Raw genomic sequence first — 23,505 nt, forward strand, 5'->3', positions numbered from 1 at the left:
TCATCGCAGCAAGGCAGATTGATACAATACAGTCTGGGGGTTTTATCCAAAAGAGACATTTTATTTTCTCCCCCCCCCCCCCCCTTTTTTCCTCAGTGTAAAACAAACGCGTGTGTGTCCCTTTAAGAGGCGGGCCGAGCCGTGTGCTTGACTACAGCCAAAGAACAGGCACTGGGGCTGAGGGCTCAGGCTGTTTGTCTCCACAATGACTCCAGACTTCTGCATCAGTGCCGGACATACACACATCACACACTGGGGGCATGCTGACAATGCAAGCCGCCTCCCCTCTCAGAGCAGTCACCTCAACATCTGAACAGATTCAACATCTCCAGCCTTTCTTTCGGAGCATGACAGTGTATAGTAGCAGGACAGCAAATACTACGATGCCACAAATCAAAACGCTTAGAGACAAGCCTCCTCCTCCACCCCCCCCCCTCACCCTTCTACTAAGAATAGCTCACCAGTTCTTCCACAGCCACCGCTTGCAGAACATGTGCACCGATTCCTCCTCTGAAATCCCGGAGACGTCCTTTGTGCAGTAGCGAAGACCCTGTTGCCCCTCCGTCGCCCCTGCAATCGGCCTGATGGCAGAGGAGGTCTCCCCCCTCCGCCGGCCCCCCCTTTCCTGTGCAAAAAGCCCACGCCAGGTCTTGCGTGCGAGGCTTCTCCAACGTGTGTTATGCAAGGCCACCAGACCGCCAGCTCACTCTCTCTGCCTGGCTGCCTCTCTCCCTCTCCCTCCTCTTTCTCCCTGCCTCTCTCTCCCTCAGTACTCCAACTGACATGGCTCCTCCCCCTCCGCCAGCCCCATCAGCCATCAGGTATTCATTCAAAAAAAAAAAAAAAAACACACACACACACTACTTGGCTCCGAGCCCAGACTACGCTCACACAGGGAGGGAGGGTGGCAGCGAGCAACAGACGGAGAGGGACGACGGAGGGAGGCGAACTTGGAGCGGGTTTGCATAGACAGACATGGATGTGCATGAAGATAAAGAACTATTCACATGGGCATTTTCAGGCAAAGAGACTGGCGCAGATGCACGCTTGCAAAAACTGTCGTAGAGTGTGATAGCAAAGCCCCTGTAATGCTCTGCCCTTGTTCATTTTCATATGCATTTTCGCCCCCCCCCCCCCCCCCCCCCCGAGGCAAATCTCCATCTAATCTGCACTGCAATGATTGAGCTGCTCTTCAGATGGAAAATGACTCAGAGTAACCAGCAAGCAGTCCTGCGTTGTCTTTTGCCCCCGGAGATATTTTACCACCCACACCCAGCCACTTGACTTGGCCCTCTTCGGACCTCTTTCCCCTGCTAGGCACCGGGTAGAGAGAGAGAGAGAGCGAGAGAGCCAGGCTGCAGACAGGGACTCTAGTGCCAAGACAGACTGCTATCTGCTCCTCTGCAGACGCCACATGCAGGGTGGCCCCTTCCAATTGACAACACGCTGGAGGGTGCAAGGGGGACAATCCAACAAAATCGTACACTTAGAGAGGACTAGTAAATACCCTGAGAGGTCCTTTGGCAGAATGCAAATAGTTCCAATGGTGTCTTTGAATAATGAGCTGGACAGAAGGTGGTAAAGATACATTGCATAATAGTTTGGGATAGTTTTATTTATTTTTTGTGATTATTTTTTTTTTATTCAGTCAGTTTTAATTAGTTTTTAGAGCAGATTTTTTATTTATTTAATTTTTATTGTATTTATTTTTCTATTTTGTAAATACTTTGGTTTAGATTCCTTTTTATTGGTTTTAGTATTAGCTTTAGTTTTATATTTAATATTTTACAAATGCAACATAAAAAGTAATACCAAAATAAAATATTGACATTTTTATTTTCAATTGCAATTTCAAATGAATCCAAAAGCTCATCCATGATTTTAACTAGCGAAGACTAAAATTAAGGACCTTTTCTCTCGTAACTTGTAGTTACTTTTCTAAATGCAAAATGCGGTTTCAGATAGCTTAGCATCTCAACACATGCGAAGAGATTTGGCCTATTCCTCATTAAACAGTCGAACCAGTCAAGCCAGCTAAAACAAGCTTTCAAGTAGGAATTCTAGCAATGATGCATAAAAGTTGTGCTGCACCGAACGAAGATACAAGCGCCCAACCTTTTCGGAATTTCTTCAACACAACTCCGTGGCCTACTTCCACCATTGCTATGCAACTGCAGTCTATGCTACGATAACCACAAATTTGAGCTGTTCCTTAAAATAAGCATAACACCTCTTTAAGAAGTCACTTTCCAACTGAATGTTGACAATCCTCCATTATTCAACACCCACATACATTATCTCTATACCCGACACTTGAACAGAACAAATAATACCCAAAACAAAAGTTACCTTGAAAAAGGTGTAGGCGTCCACAATGAGTGGAAGCCAAGTATCTTCTCTCGCCTCTGGCTTCTATGTTCCTTCACAGCAGCGATGCTGTGAGATCCTCCTATAAGTGTGGCAGACATGTCCAGACATGTTTTACTCATCCACACATGAGCAGTAGAAAAGAAAAAAAACACCATGCAAACAGACATGAGCTAGATCCCAAGCTGATTTAATGAGGGATATGTTCTCATGACAAATATTCAGCAGGTCAGCAAACTCGAGGTGGGTGTAAATGAGGCTTCGGACTTCACTTGTTGCCTTACGGCGTAGCGCCGAGGCAAAATGTCAGCAGGGCCTGCTGACTCGGGAGCTCATTCCCACAACTATTAACTGGGGTGTGTTGAGATTTGTTGCACAATATGACGTAAGCCCTCGCTTCTATTGAGTTTGTTTACTTTTAGAACACTGGAAGAAATGACGTTACTATTAAAGTGGAAAGAGAATGGCTTGTTGTGCTAGTGGGTAGAGTATTTACTTGACAGTTCTGAGATTCTGGGTTTGAATCTTTGGTCCAGCTCAATTGTGATTAAAATGGATTAGACGGGGGGAATTGATATTATTCGTGATACTCAGGTGTTGAGTTTCTTTGCCGATAACCTTTTTTTCAAGGATGGTAGATATAGAAATGAAGAAAAAGAGCTGGATTTGTTGTGAATGTGACATGGCAAGGTGAGGCCACACATTCGTGAAATTATTTCTGGAAGGCAACAGCAAAAAGCTACATTGATTTTGTGCATTGAGGTTTTTTCTAATAATTAATTCTTTGAGTTGCAGCTATTTGATGCTCTTTTGAGGGAAAAAAAAAGAAATAATACGGCTCGGAATAAATCATCTAATTTGCCTGTGCATATCAGATATGTAACATGATATTTTGAATTTTAACCGTGTCTTTTCTGAAAATGAAGAACTGTAAAAATAAAACTGTTCTGTTCTGTCCTACCAGAATGGGGAGGGCACCCTGGGGGGAATCCTTTGCATTAATAAAATACAAGATGGAGAATAGTGAGTGGGTGGCAGCATTATGGTAGCATGTGTTAGCAGAGTGGGAGGTAAAACCACTCCGGCGAGGTCCTGTCTGAGAGCAGACCGTCCTCCGGCTGTGGCTGGCCACCCGTTCGGAAGTAGCGGCACGAACGCTCCAATGCTATGCGGGGAGAATGGGAAAGTGCTTGCTGCCATGGCAACAAGGCCGCTCCACAGTCTCCAGTCCTGCGTTAAGAAAGACGGCTAGCAACGTGGCCGTGGCTCAATGGCGGGGGAGCATGACACGCTGAAAGTGACTATTGAGAGCTTGTCAATTAGTTAATGGCCACAGTACAAAATGGGCAACGGAGGATGACCTCATTTTTTTTTTTGCTGTTTGAAAATATTACACCGCATAGGCTTTCTCTACTGTGCCTCGGGGTAAGAAGATGGTCACTGATATTAGCGCCACAAATTAAAGGGACAATGGGTATTAAATTTAAATTTAAAAAGAAATTGCAAATTATTTGTACTGTTTATAGGATTAAAGAATAACCAACTATATAATTGCAGGCGGTGTCCTTAGATCACCTGTTTTGGTCTGTCATATGTGGACCACCCAGGACACCTCGTTGCCATTAGCGGTCCTCTTAGCATTTTGAGGTGTGCATGAACTTTAACACATAGTAAAATGATATTTTAGGATGTAGTTCTTAGCATGTACATTTATGATCTTGGCTTCTTTGATCCAGTTAGGCTACATGCTATATTCAAAGTTAAATAATAGATATTGGCTACGAGGTGGATTCAGATTAAATGGAGCATGATTATGCAATATGTGAACATGTGGATTTTAAAGTACCCTAAAATGTTACATTCACAATCACAAACATAGGGTGCATAGTGGCACTTATGCTAATTATATGTACTCATTTGTTAGGTAGTAGTTATTCTGTTGTTTGTTTTTTAATCACAGTGGCTAAAAAGAGTAAATTATAATTCACAAGCAGAGATGAAATATTCCTCACTTGCTTTAAATGTGTGCGAATAACACTGCTGTTCTTAATGCTGAAAATAAATGGTAAGAAAGGCATTTCAATTCATTTGAAATACTTTAAAAGCTTCGGGGCACTTTATTTCTACATTCCAGGAAATGGTTATGGACAAATGCCCATAACGCTGGCTGGTCATTGTAACTGGAGGATGTTTATCGTTTTATATCCGGAAACAAGTTTGGAAACGTTTTTGTTATTTTAGGATCTGAATGTTTTTCAATCCAAATTGCCCAGAGCGCAGTTGCAAGTCACAGTTGAAGACGTGTCTGGATGACATTAAAACGACGTAACTGCGGCTAGAGATCCTGCGGAAAATGCCTGAAATGACCGAATAAGGAATTTTAAACAGTGGCTTAGTAACTGAAGGTTTGGGGGGTTTTTTGGAATATTTTCTAGTCAAGACGTCTTTTCCAACATGGATGACATTGAAACACAATTAGTTTCTCGTGCAGATACTGAAAGCAAAAAGCATCGGAATTAATCAGCTTTCTTTTTTTGTCTGAGTCTGAGTGCCAAGTCTCCTTTTCATTCAGCTCAAAATAGAAAGTCACTGCTTACGCACGTCTCTACAACATAGTTTGGGCAGTGCCGGCCGGGGTGGGAGTGATTTGTGGGGGTGGAGTAACAGAATCGCAGGGAACCAAAAGTATCTGGAAAATGCCAAAGGGTGTAAATCATCGGTTTGGTCTGCAGGCAACTCCCAATTTGAGTAAAAGCTACGCTGCATTCAAAGCATGATTGTAACATATCGATTTACATGCTGTGTCATGTGATCAGACAGCCTGTTTTCGTATGATGAACCCAACCATCACTTAAATGACCTCGGTGACCCCCCGCCCCCCCCTCCCCACTGCAGTAACTGCATTGCAACAGCAGAGGGCAGCGCTCAATACAATTGAAATACAGAATCGTACTCAAATTTTTGCTTCATTTAATGATATTGTTGATCTCGTGTAGATTTAGCTGGAGATAGATTTATCTATATTACTGTATACTTTCAAATCGATAATATATAATTACAAGATTGAAATAAACATTGTCACAAATATAATTAAGTGGTAAATCATTCAATCTAAATAGAAATAATGTAACAAATACCAAATGTCGAGCATATTTTCCATGTTTACACATGATTCATTTGCAGCAAATATACGTCACCCCAAGTCATCAAAGCGAGAGAGGAAATACTCCTCCGTGGTTGTCAAGACAACTGTTTTGCTCCAAATCAACATAACACTAAACAAAGAGAACTAAAAGCAGGTTAAGTCCAAAAGGTTATTTAATACCCACACTCGCATGGGAACTTCATGATTGGACATCACTCATGGTGAGTTTTGTACTTTCCGCATATCTATTTTTATAACCGCAGCAGAGAGCGCAGCGTGCCTCGGAAAATGTGCTTGATAACATTTATTTATTCACTAGCCTAGAAATGAGTTCATTTAGAATAGCATGCGGTATATTGAAAAGTACTGATATTGATTCTGCTTTGGAAGCAAAGACAATTACACGGCGCTTTATTTATTCATTAGACTTTGTCCATGTTATGTAATATATGGTCTCAACTTCAATGACACCTCCGGTGATAGATTTTGAACAAGTATGATTACTCCAGCCATCTAATTGAGGAATTATCCCAGCAAATGTTTGTTTAACCGTTATAACTCTAATTTCCAAACGCAAGGTCGATTCTCACCACGGTTTATATGAATTATTGCTATCGCGAATGGAGAACGATGGCAATTGCGTAACCCACGGAGAGATTCATTGCGCAATGAGGTACTTTAACACAAAGGTCTGTCATAAATTGAAGCGATGAGTTGGTCTTTTCTCAGAACTCCCCCCCCCCCCCTCTCTCTCTTTCTCTCTCTGGATGGGAGCCACACGACATGGCAACGGACAAATATATTACTATCGTTGTACTAGGTTCATCTTGTTTTTTCTTTTTCAATTACTTCTCTGGTTCTTCTATATCAAACAAATTTGTTTTAGGTTCATTTACCTGACATGTTTCGGCGGAATCTTCCGCCTTCATCAGAGTCTGACTCTGATGAAGGCGGAAGATTCCGCCGAAACATGTCAGGTAAATGAACCTAAAACAAATTTGTTTGATATAGAAGAACCAGAGAAGTAAATATATTACTAAATCCAGAAGCGCGTGTGGGAACTTGACAGCCCCTCAACTTGTCCTCTTTAGTTATTTTTACATTCAAGAGTTGTGTCAAAATGATGCTTATTAAAAATAGCAATATTTGCGAGGTATCAATTAACGTGCAAGTATGGCTGCGTGATTCAATGATGGTTGATGAGTGCACACTAGGGGGAGCCAAATACAAAAACGTCAAAATAATATTTTTTAAATGTCTTTATTTGATAGAAAAGGCTCTGGTGACTACATATTTAATATTCCTAAGATTAATGTGTCAAGTCTGAATCGTTAAGGGCTGAAAAAACAGGCGGATAATTAAATGTACGAGTTTTATAAAACAAGATTTTAAGTTTTATTTATACAAAATATAACACAATAGTTTCCAACTTTTTTTACTTCCCAGCTAAGATGTCTGGTTGTGTGGTGACTCGTGCTAACATTTGTAAATGTTTATTTGCTTTTAATTAATCATTGACGTTATGACAAATGACTTTTTTGCAGAGTAGCAGACCAAAAACAACTTGATAGCAAATATTTCACATAATTATCCAGAGTAAGACACAAGTATGATTGAAAACAAATAAGTTTATTTTAGTTAAATAACATTTGTGGCAAACTATTTTGCATCTGTTGAGCCAAAGAATTATCAGAAAAACAACCGTTTGACAAAATGGCAGTCAATCATGCACTTAGTGGTCTTTTGGACAACAGAACATTCCCTGTATTTGCGCTCATCTTGAAGTTAATGGTGTATATATACATATGTATTTATTGTACAAAAAGCTAAGTCAATAGACCAGGCTGCCAGGCTTTAGATTGAAATCTCTAAAAGGAAAAAATAAATTAAGAAAATAAGCAGACTCATATTCAAAACAGTAAGACTTCAGTGCCAAATTATCACTTAAAACTAACGGAGCGTTTTTATTTTTTAACAATAATTAACTACTTTTTTCAGGTTTTTTTAAGAACGTTAACAAAATGTATGTGAACTATCTTCACTTTACATCTTTGACTTTTTATTTTTACATTTCAGTATTATAACTTAAGTCTGCTTCACTTCATTTAACACTTGAATGATCATTAGGAATGTTAAAACATAGCCTAGAACATTGTACAGTTTCTGAAGATTTTATAATGCGATAATTTGGACTTGGTACAAAGGGTTTCTACTCATTCCTTGACCACAACGTATGCTCACTTGCATTCTGAAACATTGTCCGTACTTCAACCATAACAATTTGTGACTTTTCTTCTCGTATTTTAAATCTCCAAAAACCCTGTGGATTACCAGAACGTACCAAGTTGAGGAAGAGTTCAGGCTTCAGAACACCAGAGCACCTAAAACAATGAGCCAAGTCCAAAAATCAAATGTTTCAATTCTCAATCACCCTTGATTTCAAATGTTGTTGTTTTTTTGTAAAAAGAAAAAAGGCAAATCACGAGCTGTCATCGCTCTTCATATTTGAGGAAGAGACATGAACTTGGCACAGAGACTCATGCAGCTGTTTGGGCAAACACAAACCAAGGTTCTGAAGCACCGATCCATAAGACCCTCATTGTGGAGTTCTGGTGCACAATGACCAGAAATAAGTCCTTCACACGTTTCATTTCAAACACTTGACGCAGTTGCAATCTGCAGATGGCGGAAATTCTCATCCGGGTCATCTGACCCTGGACCGCTTGACAACAATGGTGCCAGCGACCATGTCGTACACAGTCCTGTTATGCTGGAAGAACAGAAGCGTGACAAAAGCTGGGAAGAAGAAGGCGATTGAAAAGTTCTTGCTCAGGGCTCGCACAGTTGATCTGTCGAGAAAAATAGTGTAGTTAGTTAGAGCGGTGGACACAAAAAATCCCAACCTTCCTTTCCCTCCCGGGATTAATAATATACTCACGCAGACAGAGACACATCAGTTGCCGGCACCACGAGGACCCGGTTGGGCTGAACCAGAACCGAAGAGTCGCATGTCACAACACGGAGTCCAATAAGAAATTTTCCTGGGGTGGCTCCTCCAGCTCCCCAAATACACACAATCTGCAGGGACAAATAAGGTGATCTACTTAGAGGTAAAAAATATTATAAAAATGTAAACTGCTTGTTCGAGAGGGGGGAAAAACTTGAATTGTTGCATATTATTATAATTCAAAAAATTGTAGTTGATTGATTTCATGTCTTAAGTGTTTGTGTGTAACTTGACTTGTACGGCAATATTACCCAAAACATTCCCTGTCCTTCTCGACAGTCATGACTCCTCACCTCATAAAAACAAACTAATATTGGGTACACGAGAGCAACCAGCATCATTTTCTGCAACTCCTCCATCGACGTTTCCTCATCTATTTCATCGATGATAAAATGCATGGCAAACTTGGATACATCCCTGAGTGAAAAGAGAAGCAAGGTAGGTTATTTCATAGAACAAAACAAACAGTGTCAACTTTGCCACGGCATGAACTTACTTTATTCCACTCAGGTGCATAATACTAATGATAATGGTTGCTTTGATAAAAAACAAAATGAAAAAGTCCACAACTTCAGCCAGGAGTCTTTGGAGAGGTGAGGGGATGGTGTACTCTCGACCTGGAGAATGGATTCGTAGGCTGGGTTAAACAGTTCATGTAAGCACATAGAGCTTTTCTAAATAGCTTGGATGGCGGAAGTAAAGCTTTTTGTTGCAGCGATTTTAAATGCATTTATTTTCTGCTATTTACCTGGCCTACGTGCGTTGCCATTCTCCTGTGGCAGCTGCTGCGGCTGAGTGGGCACTGCAGCCCCGCCCGCAGCTTCACCTCTTCGGCTACTCGGGGATCCAGAGGTGGCTGCATTGAGCGATGACGGGACACCGAAGTATTGACCGCTGGGATCGAGACGCGATGTCGACGGTACGTTTGCCGACTGTAAAACACACGGGTAGGACATGGCTGCTGACGCCGCCAGCCAGCTCTGCCAAGTCACATAGCCGGTGGAATATTGGCACATCCACGCCTGTAACTTCTCACAATACTCCGCGGTGGTGCATTTTTCAGGTACATCTTTCTCGTCTTTGGGTTTGTCTTGTCTCTGTGGAGCTTCTCCTCCGCGATGTTTAAGCGCATTAGAAGCTTTACTTTTATCGGAGTCCATGTTTGTGTTTTCAGTGTCCGCCATATTGGACGACGGTGACACAACGCTGACGTCACTCCAATAGTATTTTCTGAGTCCAGAGGGGAGTGTTATGCAACTGTTGGAATTTACGATGTGGTAAATTCAGTGCATTTCTTTTTAAACGGTTTATGTTTGTGCACGATGTAGTTGAGATAAATTCACTGTTGATTAATGGGGAGAAAAAAATCCCTCAACTGTTGGATAAAAAAAAGAAATCCCGCACGCTTCTCCCCCTTCAAAACAAAATGGTACTGGCCAAATTCGCTAACTAATTTCTAAAATAGATTTGACATTTAACATAAAACCAAATTATTCATAGATGAAGCAAAAAAATAAGTAGACCTAAATAGTTTTATATTCACAATTTAAAATTTTAACCAGATTATTGCATATTTCTTGCTTTTTATTGTTTTGAAGACAATCAGTAACTATTAACCAATTAAAAGGTAAATTGAACATTTGTAACTAAATACTTTTAACTAACCAGTTATAGGGGAAAATGCTCGATTTTGAGATGGTAACCAGGGGATTTTTGTCCTTATAGAAAAAGAAAAAAAGGCACATTTAATGGCCATTATGCTCCACAGTCATGAAGTCTGGCACAACAGGAGCCCACTGCCCCAAAGAGGCTTAATTAGGACAAATCCAGTCTGTGCATCCAAGACAAGAGGCCTCGCAAGTGAGGGGAGGGGGGGGGTCACAGCTTTGACCTCAAGAGGAGATTTGGCCACACCACCACCCTGTTTCAGGAGACTGCCGATACAGTATTAGGAAAATGAGTCTTTGTTCAGAACAAAGCCCCATTGTCAAAAACACACAAAAAATCCTGCTCGTTCCATCAGAGTGACTCAAGGTGACTTATTAGTCAATGACAAAATCCTCCTTAATACAAAGTCTGAAGTTGCAGCCAAAACCACACCCTCTGACAATTCTAAATTCCTGCTAAGCACAAAAGACGCCTTAAAACCTCATTCTTGAAAAGCCTGGTCACATGGTCGAAGAATGTTTGCAGACATGACTGTTCTTGTTGCAACAGACTTCAATTTGAAGGTAAAAAAAAAAATAACTGGCCCTCAATAGACTAACAAAACTTTTTGCAAGAATAGAATTTATGGAAAACAAAAATCTGAACCACTCCATATAACGAAACATAATTAAGTTTTAGAAAACATCTGTCACACAAACTCTGTTCTTTTGATTTTATTGTATACATTTTTTTTCCCCCCAAATGTCCTTTGTCGTTCAACATTTCATTATTGCAAGGCTGGACTTAAGCTTCCTTCTCATAGGTCCTCAATGCAACAACATCACCCATGATACATTTCTATGGAGACAAAATTCATGTAGTTAAAAGGTTACAAGTCAAATTAGAAATTAAAAAAAAAAAAAAGCTTTCAACAACTTACAGCTTCCAGTTTGCCTTCCTGAATCTCTCGTTCCATTGTTGTAGACTTGCCATCCCACGTCTGCTTCTGCACAAGTTTGCCATTCTCAAAAGTGAAGATGGTCTGCAGACAGATTTTAATTTTGAGGCTGGCAAAATAAAATTCATTCAAATGCATTTATTTAGAAAACCCACCTTGGTGTTTCGGTCATCTGCCGTGTTCTCATCGAATTCCTCGTTGAGCTTGAATTTGATTTCTTTGGTCTTGAAAGTGCTCTCGGACCTCAGGGTGATGAGGCCCGCATCATCCACGCTGATCACAAGGTTGGGCTTGGCCATGTTGCCCATCTGCCGGGTGGCAAATCCCACACCTCCGTACCAAACAACATTTGCTTCAATTAACACCAAGCAAGCTCAAATGCTAAAATGAAGTTTAGCCTTACCAATAGCCTTCATGTATTCATCAAAATTCTCACTGGCAGTCAGCTTCCAGGTTCCGACAAATTGCTCAACCATGGTGGCGTTTAAAGTCAACTTTGTGGTTCCGAGACACAGAAATGCAAGTCTACCTTTGGTTGCAGGACGCAGACGAGAGGACCAACTGACACGGCGAGGAAATGATACATTTGAAGCTCAGTGGAGCGCACGCTTGATACGGAACCGCCCAATAAGAAGCAGGTGCTGCCATTGCCATGGCAGCAATAGGCTTAAGAGGTGTGTCTTCAAATCAAATTCTGGTGTGTGGGTCGGAACAGGAAATTCTAGTAACTCTTTTGAGTTATTTGGACAAACTAACTAACATTTGATTAATGTTGGCAGTTTTGATAATTTTATATCTGTGAGGTGGGCAAAGTGTGGCCCAGGGGCCACATACTCTGTTCTTTAATCTGGCCCCATTTACTAATATTCAACAAATTATTTAGTATTGTTCATTAAATAATTAGTTGAACAGTAGTAACATTAAAAAAGTATGGATTCCTGTACATTTAAGTGTTTTGTTTATTTTGATGACTTATTGGAATTTAATTGCAGTTGATAAAATGAAACAAGATAATTATTCATTCAATGTTACTAAAGATAAACTATATATTTTGCATCCATTATTGCAAATGATGAAATAAAACTTTTACATATACAATTTGAATAAAAAATACAGTTATTGGATAACTATAACTAAATTAATTATAAATGCCATTTAAAAACAATCATTTATTTTTATGCTCAGAAAAAACTATTGCTTACACATTTAAGCTATTCTATTGTACCCCACTGATAAATGACCTGACAAAATCAAAATGACAAAATCCCTGCATACCAATTAGATTAGTTTATGCTTCATCAAAACAGATTTTTTTTATACATCTTTCTGTAGGTGCGAGATGTAACCACTAGATGGCGTAGGAAAAGCGTGTGCTTGAACCTGATGGCGTGTCATGAGTTTCAAGGCAAAACCTGGATAAGAATTCCTATCCTGATAACATACTAATTTTTATTATTAGTTTCTTCTGGAGTTCTCTTGCAGCCATTTTTTTTGTACAGCCTATTTCTCTGTAACGCATTGCAGTCTGGAATAGCACCCCCCAAAAAGTCTCCTTGAGATCCAATCTTCATTTTTCTGTTGCGCTTACCCTCACACGGGTGTGCATGGATTACTGTTTCCAAGTTGTTGTCTTCTGCTAAATGCTAACGCATGACGTATTCGTTAGCATCAACTGACATCTACTTATTATGTCATAAATTGAGGCAGGGCTGGGCTGGATGTATGATGGAATGTGCACGCCGGCCTGCATCTGCATACATCCAGATGCCATCCCGAGAAGTCCTTTCCTTCTGGTTTTCATCAACACTTCAAGCCCCATTGATGGCAGAACAGAGGCTATGGACAAAAGCTGTATATACTGTACAAACAGTGCTCTGAGCGGCAGCACACTGACTCATTCTTTAGTCTGTGTGAGAACGGAGGGGGACCCCTTTTAGCTCCTTTGTGTTGGTGTCTGTCAACAGTGTAGTTGCAGGCCGGGCCCATTGTGGCGGCCAGTGTTGCGTATTGACACAGGGCCTCGCTCAGCTTGTTCCCAGGGTCCAACCTGGGGACTCATGAATAATGGAGCGAAGATCCTCCAGGCCAAAAGGGAAATGAAAAGTTGGGCTTGGCTTCTTGTAGACATGAACTGTTTGCTTTTACATGCCAGTGGATTGAAGTGTGCTCATGCCACTGATTGTGTTGCTGCTGCTGCTGGTCTTGTGCCTTGCACACTGAGAAAAAAAACGATTGCTTCAATCATCGTATTGACGTGAATGGCAGCCACCCCGAGTTCCACCAACAGGGGGCATCCCTTTTAAATCTTGGTCCAAGCCATCTGCCGAAAGGCTCACACAACCTGAGTGGTGTGCCCGCCCTGTTTTTGACTTTATGAGACCACTCCATTCAGGGGAGGGGGGGGGAACCAGAGGCCAGCGTGGGCGCCGCATGTGCGTGTGTGCAACAGACAGAGGGCAGAGCGGTGCCTCTCGCTTGTGTGCTTTGAGCTTTTCCAGCTTTGATCTTCCTCATCCCTTCATCCTTCCACGCCTCCGGCTCCTGGTTCATGTGGCACACCGACGGCGGTGCAAGGTGGCGGGTGGGGTGGGGGGGGGGTCGGGGTTTTCACAGAGAAGCTAGTTGTTCTGTCATTAAAGCGCGAGGCACGGGGACCCCTGCCCAAGGCGTAGTGCCACCGGGCGCAGATTGCAGTGGGCGGCGGGGGGGGCGTTCTAAGGGGGGGATGCACATACTGTACAGTTCTCTGATTCTCTTTTATACTCTTAGATCCCCCCAGTGGGCTGGAATTCTTATGTGAAAAACAACCACCACAGCGCTTAGAGGCTGCCCTCATGACCTCTAACATGGGAAAGTCCGGCGTTCAGCTGCTAGTTATATAAAGCCTGCCAAAGTCATGACATTCCCTGATGAATCGCTCCGGCTTCTAATATCTCTTAGCATATCACATGGAAACATTATTTTCTGGGGCGTGATGTTTTTTGTTTTTTTTTAAATTGACAAAGCTTTATATAGTCTGTGTCCATCGTCTGAGTTATCATGTGAATATTTATGTCAGAAAGCATCCTTATTATCCTCCCAGAGTATGATAATCCTCAGACGTATGCCCCCCCCCCCTCCCCGCCCCGCACCCCCACCTGCTGAGCTCAGACTGGAAAACACAGATGCGAAGGCACAGAGCAGAACCCCTAATTGAAGATTAATTGGATAGCGGGGGCACTTACCTTTGTTTAGACATGTGGTAAGTGTTAGGCCGTGACAAGCGACTCGGCCGTCTCAGCAGATGACTGCATTTAATATTTCATGACTCACTTTCAGGGGAGGGGGGGTGGGGGATTTTGGGGAGGGGGGTTATTGCTGCCTTGTGGAGCAATCAGTGCGTGCTCAAGTTGATGACAGCGATCGTGCATGTCTGCAACGCCCTCCTCTGTGTAGTGGCAAGTGCTGTCTAACCTTTGCTGTCAGATCCAATCAACTGCGAGTGTGGATCAATGGAACAAGTGTATCGTTCAAATGTGTTTAATTTTTTACCAAGACATGACAAACGTGGGGGGACGATTGCGTTTTTTTTTTCTTGCCGTGGAGTGGCCAGCTTTTAAGTTTTAAAACAAAAACAGAAAGCTAAATACAGACAGCTTGAATCCTTTGACGTTGGTTTTGTGTGATGACAAACACGACTTAAAAGTTTTGGGTGACTTTGGAGGCTTATTCCTAACTGTATGATCCACCCTCTATTTTTATCATATTCTAAAGGCCCACTAGCAAAGCAAACCTCCTTTCGGATAATAATAGAGATGATTAATGAGCATGGATAAGAAACACATGACTATCATGTACATCAGCTTGAAATAGAGCATGTGAAATTATGCACAGAAATAAGAATCAATAGAACAACAAGGATGGCAAGGGAGTGAGGAGTGGCCATTTTGGGGTAAAAGGAGCTGTGCTGCTAACTAACGGGACTTTTGCTGCAGCTCACTGGCAGCTTGACTGCAGCAGAGAGTAATGGGGCTGGCAGGGCGGAATCAATTACTGGCCACAACACATTTTCCCACAGGATCGGAGCTTGGGAAAGCAGCGCTTTACTGCAATGCAGACAGCTGGCACTGAACATCCAAAGAAATGTTTTCATATCAACTCGTAACTCACCCGAGTTGCGACATGCAAAACGTTACCGCTGCTTTCAAACTGGGCCTACGAGTGGCTCAGTTATCGCCTTCATATAGTAGATTCGTTTTAGATTTCAGGGTTTATAGTTTTTTTCCCTTGTATGAGGAAGATACATTTCAATTAAGGCTCCAGCACGCCACACACACACAACCCCATTGATATGCAATGAGTGTTTTTCCTGCGGCGACATAATGTGTGGCCTTAAAAGTAGCCGGCCGGCTCCACCGTGCCGCTTTCTGTGTCGGGCCAAGCAGGGGGGGGAAATCACGTGCTGTCTCCTGTTGCGCTTATTTGGAAAGCAGCCTTGTGATCTGCCATCTCGCCTTTGTGGACTTGCTAAGTTAAGTGTTAATGGGGAGCATACTTGTAAACGCCATGGCCACGGTCATTGTGAGGGCGCTGCTGAAGGAGCGTGCACCATTGTGGAAAAGAACTTGGAATGGGTGCAATGACCCAGTCAAAATTATTGATTTATTTTTTTATTTATCTATTTATATATACCGTATTTTCCGGCCTATAAGGCGCACCGGACTATAAGGCGCACCTTCAATGAATGGCCCATTTTAAAACTTTATCCTTATATAAGGCGCACCGGACTATAAGGCGCACCATTAATGCATCATGTCAGATTTTTAATCCAAATCAAATCATTCTCCATTTTATCTTTTTTATTTCAACTTCAGACGGAAACAAATTACTTTATAATCATAAAATAATGATCCATAGTCTTATTGAGTCATGATTCATAGTCTTCAGCGGGCCACTTTCATGACACAATGCTTTGGGCCAGTTTAAATTTAGGAATTTGGTCCATATATAAGGCGCACCGGGCTATAAGGCGCACTGTTGGTTTTTGAGAAAATTTTAGGTTTTTAGGTGCGCCTTATAGGGCGGAAAATACGGTATATATATTTTTTTGGCCTTGCTTCTATGTATAAAAAGTTTCACATCCAGATTATTATGTTGTGGGAATGGAGTGGACTCCATCTTTACTCAGTAACTGAAACGTGTACACGGATTACCATTAGGTCATCAAAAAATGTTTTCGTGCACAACTTTTGTCTTGGGTAACACAAAGACTAAAAACAGGGCTTTGTTGTTTTGATTTTCACCCGACTTGCATGTTTTCATTTTTCTCTTGTCTGTGTTTTCAAAAACATCCACTTTGAAGTGCCTTTTCATGTTTGCACTTTCAGACTCAAAAGCTGTCGTAAAGCGAAGTTGTTGTTTTCCAGAACTGTGGAGTCAACCGTCCCTTTGGGGGGAATTGGTTTAGACTTTTTAACAACACTTTGAAGCAGTGCCCAACCACTGTCGTGCATAGCGCGGAACACACATATCCTCCATTTTCACCAACAGTGTTTACATGGAAACAACAATGTCGTCTGTTTCAAAAAACATCCTCTTGGATTTCAAATGTTTGCATTTCCCGTCTTCGTCGCGGTTAAAAACCGTGGCGTGCAAACACCTCCTTATAGCAATCAACGTTGTTTTGTTTCAACATTCTACCAGACGTCCAAGCGGTCATTCAAAATCACCATATGATGCTTTGATTGTTTACGTTGAGCGCGAGTAACCCAAAACTTTTGTTATGGGCGCCTGGACGTCGAAATGCCGGTGTCATTTTAAGGAGGAGGAGGGGGAAAAAAAATACGATTTGGAGAACAAGACAAAGAAACAAGGAAGTCAACACATCTTACCTATCCAAAAAGCACAATGAGAATCGATGCCAACAAAGGCAGGAAAGTAAAGAATGAGAAGTAGGGGAGGGGAGGAGGTGGGGGTGAGGGGGGGGGGGGTGGGGGTTACGATTGGAACGGGTCTCAAGCCTTGGTCCTTTCCCTGCCCAATATAGAGCTTGGGTGCTGGCTGGAACCAGAGGGGGCAGCCAGGAAACTGTGCTTCATAGGATAACATTGTTGTATGGAAGCTGTCTGGGAGACGTTTCCCTTTGCGGGAGCAGCTATTTACAACCAGCATGGGTGGCATTTGCTTTTTCTTGCATAATGCGCCATAGCTCAAAAGCGCACCTTTTGTGCACGCGGCTCCATTGAGCGTGTCGGCATGACACACACACACACACACAGTTGTTGACTGACAGGTATAAGATATCGGCATTACACGCAGGCAGGATGCAGGCACGGCTGCGAGCGCCGCTGCTGCCGACAGCCTCGACGGTTGACATAGTAAATCAATCCTGATGGGAGGGCGGGTAGCACGGAGGGGGGGGGGGGCGCTGGGACTCAGCCGGGCCTCTGTCAGACACGCTCAGCCACTCGGCCGGCCAGAGAGAGGGGGACTGTCGACGGGTGGGAGAACGCTCGCCGGGAAGCGCTCACACGGAGATTGAGTTACCACGGAATTAGATCAGGGCTGTGGGAAACAGCACCTCCTAAACACACTCGCGACCGCACACACATAAACACACGCAGACCCGCCGGCACACACTCGGCCTCGCACACTATAAAGGGTCACCAAGGGAAACCTGAGGGGAGATGGAGGAAGGCAGCTGGGCACACGCCAGTTTCAAACAAATGCTCGCTTATGCCGTTTAGCTTCCTTCGCTCGGTTTGACGAGACGCCGGTTCAGCCGTGGTCAACGGGCGCCGCTTGGCTTCTATCGAAGAAAAAAAAAAAAATGATCACATTAGTCAAGTGGAGATTGGGAACATGTTTAGATGCGGCGAGGTGAAATGTCAAGGATTCTGCAGGGAAAATCCTAATTATGTTTAATGGGCCAAAGGAATGTCAGCACTAATGTGAAGGACCTTGACAGTCAGGTGTGACCAGAGTGGGTTTGGGTCTGCATATAATGGATACCACATGACCCTGCTGATATCGCTTTGATACTATAATAGCATCAAAAACAATACTGATGTCTTCCCAAATACACTCAACATACCCCTCATCCTCTGGAAAAGTCATTTGATGGTTTTGACTGGGTGAAGGGCAAGAAGAGGGCAGACACTAATGGAGCTGAACTTGTCCCATTACTAGCTGACTTTTCAGGGTGGAAAATGCTTTTTTAGCCTTTATATATATGCACACTAAAGTATTGGGACACCTGGCTAGACAGGAAGTGGGCATTGAAGAAAATGGGATTCACATGCTGTCGTGGCATGTTTTTGTTTTTTTTCACCTGTGTCTGAACCTATTTTATCCCAAATGGCCATGACTTCTCCACCAAATATATAAAATAGACTTTTGTTAAATAGACCAAATATTAGTCATCCATAGATGGAGTGAAAAAATAAATCAAAGCTGTGGCTGTTCATGTTTTTAGGGGAAAGTTTGTGCTGACAGGACAGAGATGGTGTGAACCCTAACCCCCCCCACTCCGCTCTCCTCACGACATCAACAGGTCGAACGAAGCTGTTGTATCTGTCACCGCCGCAACCTGGCTGACATTCTGGGAACAGCGTGCAGGCCAGCCGGACGAGCGGCCGGCCTGCAGTTGCTCCCTCTCGTCTGCACTTGTCTGGAAAACAACTGACCCGGTGGACGGAGCAAGGAAACAGCTGCTCCTCTACAAGCTACTGCAATGGAAGACAGCAGGAGGGTCAACACACACACACACACACACACTCGCCCCTCCTCCACTGACGGCCTTACCAGACTTGTCAGTGCAGGATTAAGTGCTGACATTGTCTACGTCTTTCATCGCAACAGAAGGGGAAATGGCATTTGACTTTTCAATATAGCGTTCGTATTTGATTGACCTGTCTGCAATATGATGTAGGCTTTTTGTACAGCAAAGGAACATTGGCAGGAACAGGCTATTGTAAATTGGAGTAAAGAGGATAGCATGGTGGACAAGTGGATGGCACGTCTGCTTCACAGTTTTGATATTTGCAGTTTGAATATTGGCTTCAGCCTTCCTGTGTGGAGTTTGGTTGTTATTTCCAGATTTCCCCCCCTTTCTATGATAGGTTAGGTGGATTTAATGACCAGGTAGTTCAAAACTAAATAAATGAGCAGGTAAACTGCCATAGACTCAAGGAGCAAAAAGTGAAGATCATTTTTATTGAAATATAATTTGTATGTGCCACCCCAGTTTCATGGCAATTGCTTGTATAATTTTTTAATAATCCTGCTAACAAATTAACACACAAACACTCATCTGCATGCTTCTAATTAGCATATCATCTGCATATGCGGATGCCAGATTAGCGCTACCAAAACACCTTGATATTGACCAGATTTGACCTTTGTTTTAATAGTTTTGGTGATTTAATTTATACATTTTATTCAAATTGATCAGGTGGATGGGCGGAGGGACGGACTGGTGACCATTTCAAGGCGTACCCTTCCACTTGCTCAAAATCTTCCTTTGAATGACAACATTTGAAAATTCAAGAATATTAATTGTGCCCCTAATGCAAAAAGCAGTCATGTCCTCCAAATGTCACTGTGGCCCACGTGTCCAAACTACGAGGCTACATGGCGCAATGCAGGTCAACACCCCGGCATTGCATACATATGCACGTTTATGCATAAACATTAACTCGGTGTGTATCGATTACACTTTAGAACACAGAGGTGGAAAGCTACTGTGTTTTATATAGTGCGCCCTTTGACCCCGGCAGATTAGCAGGGTCAAAATGTTCTCACCTTCCTTGGACCACCCGTGTCCCCGACCGGCACGAGATGACTGACACGCTTTCATAGGTCGACGGTGTACATAAGTCGGCGTGTATGTTTGTTCATGTCGCTCATAAGCAAAACCTCCGCTCACACTTAGGTGAAGCTTGAGCCTCTAAAAACATTTCTCCGACTTGTTCCCAGCCTGCGGTGGGCCAACGCGCTCTGATTTGTGGATGAATGATTCCCTGGGAAGCTCAGTCAGTTGACCTGTTTGCAGTTTCCTAGGAGAGCCCGGCAACGCCGCCTCACTAATGTTGGGCCTCCCGACCGATTCAGAGCCGTGGCGGAATCACACAGCTGACGGCAAACAATGAACAACACACTCTGCTAATAGGCCGTGTGTCCTGCACAACAGTAAAGAGGGCGACCGCTGATGTGACACCACACCACCCCCCCCCCAACAATCAGCAGGAGAAAGAGGGCTTCAAGCCAGGAGGAACTGTTAGTGGGAACCTCAATCTTTGCACAGAGTTTTATTAGCATGATTAAATTATTTAACACCAGAAAAAAGTTTTGGTGATTTTATTCAATTTGTGTATAATCCCGCTTCCATTTAATGACAATAATCTGTGTGTCAAAATGTAAAATTTATGACAATTTTAAAATGTCATGTTTACATTGCTTTTAAAATGTTCACCAAAATCTGCATTTATCATTTTTAATCATTACTTTTGACAGATTATAATATATACAAACTCGCTAGATTTAAAAGATGATATGTCAAAAAGAAGACAGGCCCTCAATAATGATAATAATCATAATAATGCATATTGGACATAAAAATATACACCTTGATTAGATTAGCTAGGCTGACGTCATCTAGTAACTGCTCAAATGTAATAGGCTTAAATTTGTTCAAACGGTTCTCACGTGACCTTGTGTGCCCCGCCCCCTCGAGAAGCACGTGAGCCAAGTTAAAGTGACGCGGAGTTGAGTTGTTGTCACTTCTCCAACGTCAACTCCAGTGAAGACATCATGAAGCGAAGCAGCAATTACAGCTCGTCCGACAGCGACTTGGACGACAACATCGAAGTGGAGAAAGACAGCGGAGACGAAAATGGGTCCGTTTGTTATTTTGCATTTTCCAACCGATTGTTTGGGTTTTTTTGCTCAAATGTGATGTCATGTTACAGACCGGCAGATTCTCACGGCTCAATGTCACCGTCCACGACCACCACTCAAGTTCAAGCCAGAAAACGACGTAGAGGAGTGAGTAGTACTATATATATTTATTTATTTATTTTACTTCATTTACCGCAGTGCTCCAAATTATATTGTTTAAAAAAAAAATATGTTTATTTTTTTTTAGATCATTGAGAAAAGAAGACGGGACCGCATTAATAATAGTCTGTCTGAGCTGAGGAGACTGGTGCCGAGTGCTTTTGAGAAACAGGTAAAATGATACTACGTTTGTTTTGTCAAGCTAAATAGCCATGCATAAAATTGTTCTCGGTTTACGACGTAGTTTACACGCAAGTCAGAACGTGCGTCATATTGTCTTTGCTATACGTACAGATTAAAACAATTATGATCAATAAGAGCTAATATGTCCCACATACTTTGAAGGAATCATTTACATACAATGTTATTGCCTTTTTCTTTTATTATTACTATTGGGTTTTAAATTTCGCTTTTTGTGTATCTATGGGTTTTTCACTTCACCTGTTAGGGGGGGCTATTCATTTTTTGCTAACTCAAAATGGGTATTTTATAGTCTCCAATAAAAACTGGACTCTGAGGTTAAGTTTTTCTTCTTGTTTGGCTGTGCAGGGTTCAGCTAAATTGGAAAAAGCCGAAATACTGCAAATGACTGTGGACCATCTGAAGATGCTCCATGCATCTGGAGGCAAAGGTAGGAACTGTCAAATATGATCATATGCTTATTGCATGATACAGTAGACTCCCTTGGCACCTAAATAAACACTTTTTACATATTAAATCCAAATTTCCCAGAAATGTAAATAAAACTTAACTGCAATCAGGCATTTTTTCATGTACCGCTAGAGGGAGCCTGTGTACCGTTTGTGATCTTTTTGTCAAACATTGAGAATCAATAGTCTCACTGTACCGGTATAAACTGCTGTCACTTCAACACCCATGGAGCAGCAACACAATATTCAAATGTGTATCTTGTCATTCATTGTTAGATCAGGGTCTCCCTGTATGTATCTAATTTTGTGAGCGTCTCTTTCAGGTTACTTCGAGGCACACGCCCTGGCGAAGGATTACCGCAGTCTTGGCTTCAGGGAGTGTTTGGCCGAGACAGCTCGCTTCCTGAGCATCATGGAGGGCCGGGACAGCGCAGACCCCCTTCGCATACGTCTGGTGTCCCACCTGAGCAACTACGCGTCTCAGAGGGAGGTGCAGGCCGGACTGGAACACTTAGCCTGGGGCTCGGCCTTCGGTGGCGCCCCTGCTCCCATGCCCCACCCGCTCCTCCTGCAACCCCCACAGGGCAGGACACCGGCATCCAGAGGAAACAGCCGCCCGCCTTCCACGTCGTCCTCGGAGACCTCGGCGACACCCAGACTCCTGCCCCCGACGGAGTCTCTCAGGGCGCCCCCCAACGGCTCGCTGCCCCTCAGCGTGGCGACGTCCAAGCTCTCGCCGCCCCTCTTGTCGTCCCTCTCCTCGCTGTCGGCCTTCCCCCTCTCTTTCGGCGCTTTCCCGCTCGTGTCCCCGGCGGCCCTCGGCGCAGTCGGCCCCCCCTCCACCCTGTCCAAGCCTTACAGGCCGTGGGGCACGGAGATTGGAGCTTTTTGAAGAGGGCAACTGGACTGAGGGGGGGGCAACAGCTGAACTGGGCCACGACCACTTTAACATCTGTTTTTCTAGCCCTAATAGACAGGTGAATGCAACAAATTGGCCTTATTTGATTGTTAAGAAAGTCTTTGCTGTTGGCCATTTTTCCTATTTGTTTAGAAGGAAAACCGAGCTCGGTATGATTGTATTTTATAAATTGAAACCGACAACTAATTTAGCTAACGGTTTGAGGACCGAGACGCAAAAGTGAACTCATACCTTTTCATGTTGTCAAGGAACAACGTAATGTACGTATTTAATATAGAATGACATAATTCAATCTGCTTGTTTATATCAGAACTATTTGGGGAAACTAACTTTCTCACATTGGGACACTTGCATTTTTATATCTGTAATATTTTTGTATCAATAAATCCCAATCAGAATCCACTTTTATTGGCCAAGGAATTTGTTGGAACCGTACTTTGCCCACACCTACCTGACCAAACGAGCCTCATTACCGATGCAAAGAGGAACTGCTGACACAGCTCAAGTGTTCAGGTGTACCTAACGAAGTGGTCACCCAAAAACTCATAAAAGCTCATAGGAAAGTAATGAGGTTCCATTTATGGACTACAGCGGCCATTTCTTCGCTTCGTGCCAGGTAAGTAACCAAATCCAAGAGTATTGTTACCCTTCTGAATAGACAGGAAATCATTAAGAGCCACGGGAAATCCTTTACAATGTTACCCTGACCTCACCGTCTTGGGTTGGTCCAAAACGGAGACAATAGTGTGAACAGGATGCGGACATTGGAGGGAAGCG

General features: G+C 42.9%; 3 protein-coding genes across 4 annotated transcripts; 1 reads left to right on the forward strand and 2 right to left on the reverse strand.

Moving 5' to 3' along the window:
* Window positions 1–7,120: 7,120 nt before the first annotated feature.
* On the reverse strand, window positions 7,121–9,737 carry LOC133161609 (protein FAM8A1-like). Its single transcript, XM_061290215.1, has 5 exons — window positions 9,268–9,737; window positions 9,016–9,136; window positions 8,813–8,936; window positions 8,451–8,590; window positions 7,121–8,361 (listed from the first exon to the last, which is right to left on the reverse strand). Exons 1-5 carry the CDS (start codon window positions 9,701–9,703, stop codon window positions 8,217–8,219), a joined length of 966 nt encoding a protein of 321 aa, XP_061146199.1. The 5' UTR covers window positions 9,704–9,737; the 3' UTR covers window positions 7,121–8,216.
* Window positions 9,400–23,130, forward strand: LOC133161610 (hairy/enhancer-of-split related with YRPW motif protein 1-like). Of its 2 annotated transcripts, XM_061290216.1 has the most exons (9): window positions 9,400–9,438; window positions 9,694–9,796; window positions 11,666–11,798; window positions 18,656–20,379; window positions 20,840–20,999; window positions 21,072–21,147; window positions 21,248–21,331; window positions 21,709–21,790; window positions 22,133–23,130. In XM_061290216.1, exons 5-9 carry the CDS (start codon window positions 20,914–20,916, stop codon window positions 22,699–22,701), a joined length of 897 nt encoding a protein of 298 aa, XP_061146200.1. In that variant the 5' UTR covers window positions 9,400–9,438; window positions 9,694–9,796; window positions 11,666–11,798; window positions 18,656–20,379; window positions 20,840–20,913; the 3' UTR covers window positions 22,702–23,130. The 2 variants fall into 2 exon arrangements, with proteins under 2 accessions (XP_061146200.1, XP_061146201.1); XM_061290217.1 differs by lacking the exons at window positions 9,400–9,438; window positions 9,694–9,796; window positions 11,666–11,798; window positions 18,656–20,379 and having other exon boundaries at window positions 20,627–20,999.
* Window positions 10,886–11,739, reverse strand: fabp4b (fatty acid binding protein 4b). The gene is made up of 4 exons (XM_061290219.1): window positions 11,528–11,739; window positions 11,280–11,455; window positions 11,107–11,208; window positions 10,886–11,024 (listed from the first exon to the last, which is right to left on the reverse strand). Exons 1-4 carry the CDS (start codon window positions 11,598–11,600, stop codon window positions 10,971–10,973), a joined length of 405 nt encoding a protein of 134 aa, XP_061146203.1. The 5' UTR covers window positions 11,601–11,739; the 3' UTR covers window positions 10,886–10,970.
* Window positions 23,131–23,505: the final 375 nt, after the last annotated feature.

The sequence above is a fragment of the Syngnathus typhle genome, linkage group LG10 (assembly GCF_033458585.1).
Source record: "Syngnathus typhle isolate RoL2023-S1 ecotype Sweden linkage group LG10, RoL_Styp_1.0, whole genome shotgun sequence".
Lineage (NCBI taxonomy): Eukaryota > Metazoa > Chordata > Actinopteri > Syngnathiformes > Syngnathidae > Syngnathus > Syngnathus typhle.